The sequence below is a fragment of the Habropoda laboriosa genome, unplaced genomic scaffold, assembly GCF_001263275.1.
Source record: "Habropoda laboriosa isolate 0110345459 unplaced genomic scaffold, ASM126327v1 scaffold45, whole genome shotgun sequence".
Lineage (NCBI taxonomy): Eukaryota > Metazoa > Arthropoda > Insecta > Hymenoptera > Apidae > Habropoda > Habropoda laboriosa.
Window position 1 is genome coordinate 646,962 of NW_017100168.1, and position 13,421 is coordinate 660,382.

Below are 13,421 nucleotides of genomic sequence, written 5' to 3' on the forward strand. Positions count from 1 at the left end.
ATACAGATATTTTACAAAATATATAAAAATTATAAAAGATCAGAGCAGTAATTTATCTATCAGATACCATCATAGGAAAAAAGAAAATTCCTAATCCACCTTCGGTAGATTATAATGTCGGTAATATAGAAAAATTGTATTTGACTGACTGTTTTACCTACAAAGATATCTAGCCAAAATATCTGCGAAACCCATTTTTACCGACTGTCGCACACTATTTATCGACCTTCAAACCGACGGAGTTTCTCCACGTGCTTAATTAGCAGTAAAAGTAATTAAGCAGCACATTAACAACTTGGACCTTTCCACCTATGCGTTCCTCGTGGCGGTACACAACAAGATGCATAGAAAGAAGAAGAAATAACCTCGACCTACATTTCCAGCATGATAAAATAGCTACAGGAACGACGCTTTTTTCCTCATCATCGACTAAATTCCCTTCTACCTCTTATGTTTCGAGCTTTCATCGTGACCTAGATTGCTCTTCTCGCGTTTCGTCAGATCGATATTTACAAACGGGGTTCGCACAATAAATCGTTACGAGGGAAACATGAGAAAAAGTGAGGAAGTAACGCGCTTGGCAGGCGTGTTTTTGTTCCGTTCGTTGTTGATCAAGAAGCTCGTGCGAAAACCGTAGGGTAAGAGAGATATCAGAGACGTGCAACGTGATAGGGATACTATGTATCGCCGACTCTTGCAAACACGAAACCCATATCTAGCGTGGAATGTGAGATAATTAAAAAAATTTAACGCACGAAGAATCTTGCTAACGTCAATGTCGATAAAAAAAACATTAAAAGAGATATTCTTATACGTATACCATTCTGTTTATATTAATCGTTGTTTTAAGTTCGAGAAGACTGAAGAGTGTGTAAAAACATAAACACTGATTGTCGGTAGCTGAAGTCTACCAAGACGGAAAGAGGTCAACACACTTTGAAATCAGTGTCTGGATATACAGGGTGTTTCATTTAACTTGGACATTTGAAATATTACTTTTTATTGGCATTGCGGAAAATATCTTAATAATAAGTATCTTAGACCGATGTAAAAAATATTACGATTGTAAAAATTGACTCAAAAAATTTTTTTCTTTTTAAAATGTTTCGAAAACGTCAATATCTTTTCTAGCGAAGGTATATATATTTTTGATTAACGAAAAAGTACGTTTACTCGCACTGCATGCTTTGAAAAGAAAACATTTTTTATCAAAGTGTGAAAGCGTTATAAAATCGTGAGTTTTCGTACTTGAATCTTTATTCGCTTTCGGTTTACTGTAAAAGCTGCCACGGAACGGCAGCCATTCAATTTAATACATTTTCTAACGCGATTAACGTACGGTTCTTTTATACTTCCAAGCACTGCAACAAGAATGGCTCTATCAAGCATGTATAATTCACGCGGTAAGCCTCATAAGCTCATCCGCTTTCCCGTTCTAACAGAATACTGCACTTTCTTTTTCACGGTCGTTTCAACTACACCGTGTACAATAAACATATCTCAAATACACTGATAAATTTACCGTCTTTATATTTTATAAAAATACAACACGAAAAATATGCAATTCTGAAATACACACTACACTTAAAAATCTTAAAACGAGACTTTCGTAGCTGTAACATTTATTTCCTTACGTTTTTATTTTTGCTTTGATATTTAGATGCTGATTGCATAAATTTTCTACTCTCTAACCGAGGCGCAGAAATTCAAAAACGTAAGCGTCCATAAATAGACACTTTGTCAACCGATTATAATATATTGCTGAGTTGTTGTGAAACACTGCCAATAGAGCGACAAGAATATTCCAAATATCCGAAATATATGAAACACCTTGTGCATTACTTCTTTCACCGTTACCGTTGAAAATAACCATATCTTGCTGATACTTGTGATTATAAAAATCAATGTCAACACAACCATTAAGCAAATTAAAAATTTATTCGTACGTAATTGAAGATAGTAGTTAAAAACAACACTCACCCCCCTCGCGTCCCTGAAGAGAATCGCAGCGTGCGCAGGATCAAGGCATGCGTCTGATGCTCTATGGGGGATGGCGGGTGTGCCCAAGGAGAATCTCCTGGCACCAGGATCCAAGGAACTCCTCCTGAGAGCGCCTGTAATTTGCAATTTGCAATTATAGCAAAAATTAACCTTATTCTTATAATACACACTGGAAAGATAATGATTCGAGAATCGAGTGTCTGGTATAACAGTGCAATAAAAATATGGAAAATAATTCAATTAACACGTTCACTGCGGGGGCGAACACGTACTATTTCTTCCTCTGTTATATTTTTGTAGGTGCAGCAACTTACAAATTATTTACATACGTAGTTAGAAATCTAACCTTTACTGAATCGATTAAAAAATTGAACCTAAATTACATATCGTACTACAGCGAAAAAACTTTCGTAAGTTGAAAATGAAATTTTTGAAGTGAAAGAAAAAAGGAAATTTCTGTTTGGAAAATTACTTAATTACAGTATTATGAAACATCAGTCGGCCAAAATTTACTCGTTGGAAATATTATAATTCAACTTCTGACATTTTTTTCTTACGGTAAATTTATGTGTTAAAAGATATTTCACTAAAGCAATAAAATGAAAATTGAAAAGTTGTGGACTTATGATAAACTTCTTATATTCGGATACTTTCGCTCGAATAATCCCTACACCAAAAAAGACTCATCTGTCAGTGATTGTGAAAGTTCGAATTATCATGACCCATATTATAGTCCAATGGACACTGAACTTGTTAAAATTCTTATTTCTGGGAAACCTTACATTTACTAACTGATGGCCCGGGACTTAATCCGAACGTGAGTTACAACACTGACCTTAACTGGTTACAATTTAATACAATTTACGAGCCGACGTGCACAATCTTCCATGGGGTTACGTAAAACGTGACTGGTTATTTACATTTCAATTGCATGCACGTTCGAACTCGCGCGAGGAGTTCGCCTCTATGACTCAGCATCTGCTTTCCTTATTTCTTTTTTTTTTTTGTCGCTTCCAGAAAAAGGCGCAACATTAGCATAATAATTCAATATATTTTTAGAATGTTTCTCGAAAAATGGTACATTTGTGTTTAATGTGATTACGGATCAAAGAGACATAAAAGAAACGAGTTTTTACTCACGTATATATCGATGATTTCACTTAAATGAAATCTACTATCGCAGTATTATTAGAAGTACAAAATATTTTCGTCATTATTTATCATCATTGTCCGTTACAATAACATATCCGTTATTACTTATCGTTCATCATTGAATCAAAATATTATTTATTATTCATGGTTCATCACTGAATGAAAATAATACATCGCGAACTCGGTGTATATCAGACAAAAAAATTGATATAAGCTCGAATTTTGAAAATTAATTTGCAAAACAAGAAATTTCTATTTAAAAATAAATAATAATTTTGTCGTCTACATATCAGCAAACTTTTATAGAAAAAAAGAAAAAAAGAATGTATTTCACGTATAGATTCAGATCTAAATTGTTATCTGAAATATTAGTCAGCTTCACTGTTCAACGATAACGAAATACATCATGATCTAATTTTAAATATGTACTAACCTAATTAAATTCATCTTATCCGTGACACATTTTTTTTCAATATTATAATCGTTAAATCATGCAGAGCCTCGTATAGCTAAACGTGCTTCGAACTAAAGAAGTGAGGTTATGCGCTGACCACGTGACATAGAATATTCAATTTCCGTTCTGTGGTATTCACTTTACGCTGCTTTAAGAACGTCGAAAAAATCGAATTCTGCACGTATCGACGCTAACGTCGTAAAAAATATCGAGATTTCCAGCCACGCACTCGAATTCCGTTTAACACGATCCCCTCGGCCACGTGTACAGCAAAACAAACCTTTTTCTCCCTGAAAGTGTTCAGACGCGTACGATTGCGACGCCACACGAAACAGGAATCCGTCTTAAATAGCAAAACAAAACTGCCCTTCTCGGTTTTCGTAACGGTCGAACGTTATTTCATCGCGCATAAAAAACTTCAAGTTATGTATATAGTAAACACATTCCATGCTGAAATACGATACCAAAAACAGACGTGTTCGTAATATTATTTTCACGTTTTAACTAATATTCACAGTACGTCTTTCAAATTCATCGAGGCATGAAATTTCGAATTGCCGCGTGAAATAGCAATTTTTGGAATAAATAGCACGAGTGAAAATGAACGTTCAGGCTTCGACGTTTCCTCGTTACATTTCATATTCGTAACGCGTGGATGATATTTCATCTCACGGCCAGTTAATTGACATTCTCGATCAATTCTACCTTGAATAAATTTAGCGTTTTCTCCGCGTTGACTTTTTCAAGATTTTATCGGTAAATAGAAGTATCAATTAAGAGAGCAAAGAGGTAAAAGGAACAATTGCCGATCGTGTAATGGTTCGTACAAGAAATTAAATAGGAGATTAAAAGGGAAATTAATGAAAATTAGAAAATCGAAAATTATGGAAAAAACAAATATTACCGATGTATTAAAGATACTACTACTGTTGTTTGCGTGGTCTTAAAAAATGAACGAAGAATGCAAAAAACAAAATGTAAATTACGAAATAAGTATTCTTGCTTTGGGTGTTTAAGATTTGTTTTGCTCGTGGCGAAGGTCACTGGTGCACGTTTCCATGATTAAATCCGCTTCCTCAGCTCGAAAACGTTAGCCTGATGCTCCCCTCGTCTTATCAAGGCTGTTTATTTCTTTCGTGTATTCCCGTCTACGTTATCCTCAGCGTAGACTGACGCTCTCGTCAATGATCGACGAGTCACAGAAATACTGATAGAGGACTACTGTACGATTTATAATACGTTGCAAGATTACAATGCAAATCTGCCTTGTCACCGCATGTAACTCTTACGATTATAAATATTCTGACTGTATCCTTGTATTCTAATGCATCTATAGATTTACGATAAGATAGGGTATATTTTATATAAATCTTGGAGCAATTCAATGTAAACTGAGCTAAACTTAAATCTAATTTACATGAAAACATCTCGAAGTGATAATCACCGATACTGATGAAACTTCGGTATGTTGTAGTACTCGAAAAAATATTGGACACGTATTTTTTTATATCGTCAATCGTCCACAATGGAGGCGTGAAAATCGCCCTCAAAGATGGCGGTAATAAACGTATTCAGTCTAATATCTCGGAAACTATCACAGATAGGGGAACAGTGTAAATTGTCAAATCTCGTAATTTTCAACGAGAGAATTAAAAAAAAAATACAAAATTATTTATTATTCTTCAAATTTGTCGTTGAAGAATACAAACATCTTTAAACTTTAAGGGCGATTTTCAACCCATTACTCTTGACAATTGCCGATATAAAAAAATACGTGTCGAATATTTTTTTGAGAACTACTATATACCGAAGTTTTATCACTTCGTGATGTTCCCTTGTTAGAATATATTTAAGATACTTCAGAGCACAGTTAAGGTAAGTTATAAAGCTTAAATTGAACTGTTTTGTCGGTCTGGACGAGAAGGTATCGTTTAAATGTCACAATCAAGAAGAAAGAACTCTGTTCGCGGTCAGGGAAGCTCAATTGATTAGAGCAGCGGTCTAGAAACTGGAAGAACCAGAACTGTATCCCGGAATAAACAGATCAATAGGTCGGTTCTTTCTCCTTTTGCGGAGAGTTTGCAAAAATGCGAGATACTTTGTACGATTGGTCCTTGTGAATTTTATACTCGACTTAAGGATCACCCCACTTTTGAAAGTGAATCGAATTAGAAGTGACAGCCATTTTTCTACGTTAGACTAGAGTAGGATCAATTGATTGGACTAATCATACGGAAAATGGAAGATGTGGGTACGAGACAAGCCTCGATTATGTTTCTTTTCCTATGTCACTTCAATTGTTAAGCTCTTTGTGGGCTAAAAAGTGATCGTCAATTTCTATAAAAAAAAAAAAAAATGAGTGGCGTCGACACTGATAGTGACCAATTTAGATATAAATTATTTTTCACATTGAAAAAAACATTATACAAAGTGTCGGACAATTTAAGTATGCACACGTCATAATCAGAACTACCGTTACTTTGTTTGCAAAATAACATAACTTCAATTAGATACACTTTGCTCCACGATATCCTGTTTCCAATGATCCGAATACCAAACAAGACAAGTAATCATTCCCAGATAAACGATATATTTTTTTATATACTTTATGTTTTCGTTCTACTTTCTATCGCAGACATCCCCGATAATAATCGACGAACGTCTGACAACCTTACCTAAACGATCAGAAAGGAATTCCAAGACAGATTTAGAATCCTTCAATTAGACTGGTTCACATCACGTGACTTGCATCGATCATACACACAATATAAATACTTGCAGCGTTAAACGTTATCTATCAATTACCAGTACTTCGATACTTCACGTCTCCGAGAAAATAACAAGAGTAACAGCTTGTACCAGACGAAGTATCGTTACAAAACGTAGCAATTATCCTTATCGATACAACAAGTAGCAAAATAAGAAAGCTGCTATCTGAAGCCATTTGAAACAACTTTTAAAAGCTGACTGAAATAGGAGAAATAATAAAAAAATTAAAAAAAAAAAAATATTTTTTACAATTTTTTTTTGGGACTTGTTAAAATAATCGTGTTTGGTTTAAAAATATTTGCCAGCGTATGAATAAAGTTTACACACCTTCTTCCTACACTACGATCGCATGAGTAATTCATGAAAAAACATGATCTGCGACACGTGCAAAACAGATAAAAAAGTACAGACTGAACGAAATGCACGGCTAGCCGCATATAAGGCTGGACGAAATATAATAGTACAGTCTTTGACGCTATGCTAAATGATGACTAATGGTTTCGCGTATACGTAACAGATCTTTCTTCCTGTTCACGACGTACACGCTGAACGTCGATACTTCCGAAATGGTTAAAAACAGAATTCACTCGCCCCACGCTGCCATATGCACATTTAGACTACGTACAAAACATTGACTTCAGGGTAAAATTATCCCAGATCTATGTCTTTGTGGTCTACAATTATAATTAGATAAATAAGATTTTCAAATATCTATAGGAAGAGTCCATGGGGGGAAACAATCATAGTCGCAAAAAGTAAAATTTGCAATATTTGAAAAACGAACTTTGAGAACTTCCTCTACTATACACGGTCAACAATTTGATATTCTTCTTTTCAAATTCTTCTGTTTAAATTTTGAAATTCGCCTCTTGAAATTTTCAAATTCTGAAATTCGTCTCTTGAAATTTTCAAATTTACAAATTCGTCTCTTGAAATTTTCAAATTTACAAATTCGCCCTTTGAAATTTTCCAGTTTTAAAATTCGTCCCCCTAAATTCTCAAATATTGAAATTCGTCTTCTTAAATCGTTCAAATTTCCAAACGTGACTGTTTCACTTTCTCAAATTTCAAACATTCTTCAAAAACAAATCGACATAATAGCATTTCTAACGCTCCACACAAAGTCCGCCCGTGCTCGTTCCCCAGTTCCGTTTCAAAGGACCATCCAGCCCCGATCACGGCCTCTCCCCCTCTTATCAGAGACCTCTAACGACCGACCATAATGCAAAGAATAAGAATGGCGGGTCCATTGACGCATCGATAGAATACATTAATTACCATCATTTAAAGAAGCCACTTAGTTTATTTTAGACGAGCTGCGTTGAACGTCGACCTTGGTTCGAAGAGAACTGCGTCAATGGACTCGGCTCGTTGCAGCTGCACGTACTATTGCAACGCTAATATAAGAACACTGCCCACCGAACAAACGTTTATTAATTTTATGATGCGCCTCGCAATCACTTCAGAACTTTGTTCTGTGAGCCTAGAAATTGACGGACATCGCCAACCAGCAGTCAACTCTTTCTATGCAAACGAAGAGACAAGTACAAAATGAAAAATGAACGACGAAAGATCCTTGATATTTAAAGGAATGGTAAACAATCTATCTGCAATACCAGGCAATTGTCGACGGATATATCACAAAATTGTTTGCTTGGAAATGAAATCAAGACTCGATCACCCTAGGGAAATTCAGAGATTACTTGATTATTCTGTTTGTCTGTTTGTGACATTGAGACATGTGGATAAAATGAATAATATATGAGGGTATAATAAAAGAGATTGTTAAATTCCAAGATTGATAGGGGAACAAGTGGAACGAAATGTGAAGGATATGATTCTAGTGAATAAGGTAATTTATAAAGGGAACTTATATGTACTTATGATTCTCTAGTTGTATTAATTTCTTTTTTTTTTTTTTTTTTTATTTGACATATTTTAAGTAGCGGAATCGACACATTTCCGGTTGTGCGACGTATTTCAATACACTGCCAACTGTTTGAACAGATCCTCCATTGTCACCGCCACGTCGTTCGCAATATTTCATGTTCATTCATCACTGTTAAGAATTCTGCGTCTCGCAATATCTACTTATTGCACAAATATGTTTTCACCTTTATTTGAAAATTCCACACTATTGCGTCACAAAAGCAGAATTCTCCGCGAGTTTGTATTTTTCTAACCTTACAAAGCCAGCTTAACCTCACTTAACCTCACTTTTCGCAGTTAATTATTATCAGCTTAATACTCGCCGATATTTTACGATATTTTGATCATTGTAATGCAGCCCTCAAAGGATGAAGTGGCCATTAAATTCAACAGAAAGTGGCAAAACAGATTTCCACCGAGCTACAATTTTCCCCGTAAAAAAAAAAAAGGAAAAGTATCATACGTATCGTAGTATCATAAAGTCGAGCTGTGCTCATAAAAAGCGTTCAAATGCTCAACCATCCGTTTCGGTATAAACTTCAAGCATATTTTCTCATTATTTCTTCTTTACTGCGTCTTTTTCACATATATGTACCTTCTGCTTCCAAAAAGGAAAGGAGAAGAATTTTTTACCACCGGCAAAGAATGTTGTATTTTGGAAACGAACAGCTTCCACTTGTTTATTCCCTTTGAGAAGCTAGGCTTACTGTGCTTGTGATTACCTAGAAGCTGAGAACATGCGTTGTCCAGCTTTTCGGGGCTTAATGAAGTGTTAACTATCTTAATGAAGCATAAACATACGCGATTAGGTGGTACTTAAACTACAGCGTCTAACATACTGAAGACTCGCCTCGTAGATATTACATATAATAATAGAAAAAGACAGTAAATACTATAAAAATCGATAAAATTGTTAATTCAAAAACCAGCATAAAATTGGTAATTATTTTATGGCAATTCTACGTGACAATTATTTGAGAATACCGTAAGATTGTTTAAAAAAAAAAAAACGTGTAGGTTTCTCAATATTTCGTGGAAATTGTATGTGAAGGTACCTCAAGGTACTTTGTTTTCAACAAAACCGTGCAAGTTTCGATATAAATTTCTCTGTAATAACTTAATTACTAACTACCCGAATTCACAATTTGCTAAAATTCATTGCATACACTCTGCGTATCTCCGAATTTTCTATGAAAAGCTGAAAACAGCTAATCTAGCGAACGAGATAAAACTAACCCTGCTTGGTCAGTGTGTGTATGAGAAATTTAACACGTTGAGCGCGGAGCCGATTTCACTCTGCTTCCCGTTCAGGCGACACACAACGGCGATCACTTAGCGAGCTGTCCGGTTATAGAGTATAAACAGAAGATAACAAATGCGCTCACACGGCATTCAGACGAAGAAATACCAATCCGGGTTGACAGAAGAAGTGTTCATAAATTGCAAAAAAAAAAGAAGGAGACGTGCATAACATTTATTTTTTAAACATGATACTGCACGGACCGACGCCACCCAAACGAAAAGTTCACTGTCAGTCCCCACGGACTGACGCCGCGCTTAACGTGTTAAAGGGCGAAGGAGGGGCGTATAGGATGTACGTTAATAGCTGGCAAAACTCACGGAATCTATAACGAGGTCTAGAACTTCAAAGAGCACTTATAAAGAGGAATGCTAATGCGATCAGGTCAAGGTGATCCTCAATCTTGTCAATGGTAACTGAACTTTACGGAAGCTGAGCTTGTGGAATAAAATGTTACATAAAGTCAGTCATTCATTAGGGCAGAAATAAAAACACGCTGCTAAGTTAAATTTGGCATTGTTTGGTTGCAGATATGATCGTGAAAATGAGGGAGAAATCCCGAAATAAAATAAAATTAAACATTTCCGAATTATACGATAAATTATTACAATTTATTTTCATTTTTCTACTCTGAAAACTTTGAAAATATACGATAATTTAAATGATAATTGTTATTATACATATATAGGCAGTATTAGACAGAAAGATATACGATATGAATTTGTATCGTGGATTTTCGAATTTAACGAATAAATTGTTTCGATAACTTGATTACTATTATTGACGTTTACGTACTCAACTATGTATTGGGCTTGTGTATACACATCTTGAAATACCTGAGGAGGGATTCCAAGCGCGCCCACCGTGAATGACATTTTAATTCGATTTGGCACATCGAAACCGGGAGAATGGACGCTTTCGATCGTCGGGACAACAAATTGCGTAACCGGAAAATTAACGTAAGAAATTTGCCAACAGATATCACACGTATCGTGTAGTAGAGATTGATATTGTACTGTTCCAAACGACATTATCAGCAAGCAAGTCTTGTATTGTAAACAAATAAATAACCCTGACAAATAAGAAAATGTTCTTCTCTTTTCAATTTCAACTGTGACAATTAGTAGGTGGAAAAATGTAACCGATGGATAAATATGAAAATTCAATAATACTGAAGTCGTTAAACTGAAAAAATAGTGAAACCTTTAAATTATACCGATCGAAGTATGTATACACGATAGATATAAAAATTAAAAAATCATTCAGTCGTGGAATTAAGAAAACAAATAATAAAATCTTCTAACACTGTCTGTTAAAGCATCTATATCACCTTAAGTCTCCAATAAAAATTATTAAATTGATCAACTTCGTCCCTCGAGTAATTAAAAATACCAAAAAATCTTGCATTCATGAAACTAAAGAAAAAGAGAGAGAGAAAACAAATAAAATTTTGGAATAGTGTCGATTCAAGCATCCATATCCCCTAAAGTTTCAAATAAAAACAACAAATTTCTAAAATCATTAAACTGTTCAACTTCGTCCCTCGAATAATGAAAAATACCAAAAAATCGTTCATTCGTGGGGAAAAAAAAAATCCTGGAACAGTATCGATTAAAGCACCCTCTCCGCAGATCCATTCAATCCCGAAAGCATTTTAACGCCTCGGACATCTCGAAGCAACGTTTCGGTTACCTTGCCTGAGTATGCTTTCGTATATCTTATAAGTGGTCTCGCAATCAGCGTCCCTCAGACTTAGATGTCTCGCGCCACCGTCCAGACTCTGGCTTCTATTCCGAAAATCCTCCTCCTTCTTCCTAGGCGGGTCCTGGCACTCGCTCTGTCGCCGGATGTGTCCCAATCTCCTACCAAAGTGCCGTATCATCTCCTGAATGCTGTAGTGATTATGGTGATGATGCTTCTCGTGATCGCCTGTTGGACTCGGCGACGTAGGCGATGCCCTGTCGCTGTTCACCTGATGATGATGCTGCTGCTGCTGCTGCTGCTGATTCACGTGATGCATATGATGAAGGGGATGGTGATGATGGACAGACTGATGATGGTGGCTGCTCCCGTGTATCGTGTGGTACACAGAATGATTGTGCACACTGTGATGCAACGACGAGCTGTGATTCGAGGAATTCGAGCCATGGGAAGAACCGTAAGACGTCGAGGAACCGTAAGAATAGGTCGAACTCACTGAACCTCTGGATATTCGTCTCTGAATGTGCTTATGATTTAGTAACTCTTGCAATATTTTCGTGTCGTGTTGCCGGGAGTCCGATATCGCGGAACCCTTCGAATCGTCATGATGAACAACGGTCCTCGCGTCGCCGTTATGGGAGCCATGGTGGGACAACAGATGACTTATTCCGTGCATCTCGACGAATGAAAATAACAATTCCTTTCTTCCGTATAATTTACAACGTTCGAGTATCAAGTTGTAACCGAGGATACACTTCTGTATTTATTTAGTAGCGATTCCAAATTGGGCAAGATGTGATTTCATTCGTGCACTCTTCTGTTGGCAAGTTTCGACGTTACTTTGGTGTAGTTTTCCCTGTAGACCGGTATCGTTGTACGTCGAACAGTGTGACAGGATAGAGGCTGTTGAAACTGTCAAAAACAATCGAGTACTATTTGAAATGGCCACAAAGATAGAGAATAATAGATGTTTTCGAGATTCGTGGACGTATTGATTGTATAATATCCAGTTATACCACTGGGAGATATTACGTAAAAATCGTGGTACTGCATCCACAGTATTAGCGATAGAGAGGGGAAACGAAACACAGGGATTTTCATCGGTTTCCGCAAAAATTCTGCTCGATTCACGGATACAAACGCATCGACGTTGTTCAACGTGAATCTTTTAGCTGTTTGAAAATTGAATTCGTCGCGAAACTCCTAAATTTAGACGAGGTTCAAACTCTTACTGCTGCCTATTGGCGGTCTCTTCTCTTCTTTCGGTGGAGCGAACACAAATCGGCTGAAATTCTATGCAAAACGAATGCAAAATACCTGCCATTTCTACCAGATAAAGATCTCTCTCCTCTCACTTGTGTTTACACGATTGCTCGCGGGAAATAAATAATCCATCGCAGGTATTTACGAATTTACACATTTTTCTCAACCGTGTTTAAATTGTAAATTTCCTACTTGTACGACGAGTCAATTTCTGGCAACGTGAACGACCACAAGTTCTACATATAAACAACCACTTGGCGAAATAGCCGCGGCTTTACGCGTGATATATGCTATTTTACATGCGCATCTGGCATGATCGCACGATTACGAGCATTTTCGAGTGATATTTCAAATTTAAATGTCACATGGTAATTACGTACCGGTGATTTTTTAAATGGAAAATGGGAGAGACAGAGAGGAGTGAATACGGTTGGAAAAGGAGTTGAAATTTGATATATCTTGCTCCGATATTTTTACTCGAACTGGTGTACTTATAGTATACGCTACATGTTATCAAAGTTTGGAATTACTTGGCTAGTTGCAGGAGTATCGGGACTCTGTCTAATTTCCTGTCCATTCGATGCTCATGTTGCAGGTAGTAATAGCAGTTTACTTCGTTCCGATGGATTTTAGTGATAGAAAATCTTTTGAAATAAATTAGAATTCGTCAATTTTCTATCAAAATTTCAACTTCCTCGAAATGTGTAGATCTTTAAAAATTTTTAATATTTACATAAAAAAGATCAGAATTTATTTAATTTTATTATAAGATTAAATCTTATCCACACATCGTTTGAAATACAAAATTGATTTAAACTCACTTTTTTTTTTTTTTTTTTTTTTTTTTTAATT

The 13,421-nt window shown here is 36.0% G+C and overlaps 1 protein-coding gene across 6 annotated transcripts in view; it reads right to left on the bottom strand.

Moving 5' to 3' along the window:
- The window catches only part of LOC108578660 (dentin sialophosphoprotein-like), a 122,135-nt gene that overhangs the window by 38,557 nt on the left and 70,157 nt on the right, over positions 1-13,421 (bottom strand). For all 6 annotated transcript variants that reach the window (XM_017942031.1, XM_017942029.1, XM_017942030.1 and 3 more), the window contains one exon: positions 1,981-2,114. In XM_017942031.1, coding sequence (XP_017797520.1) covers positions 1,981-2,114 — 134 coding nt within the window. The remainder of the gene's footprint in view (positions 1-1,980; positions 2,115-13,421) is intronic.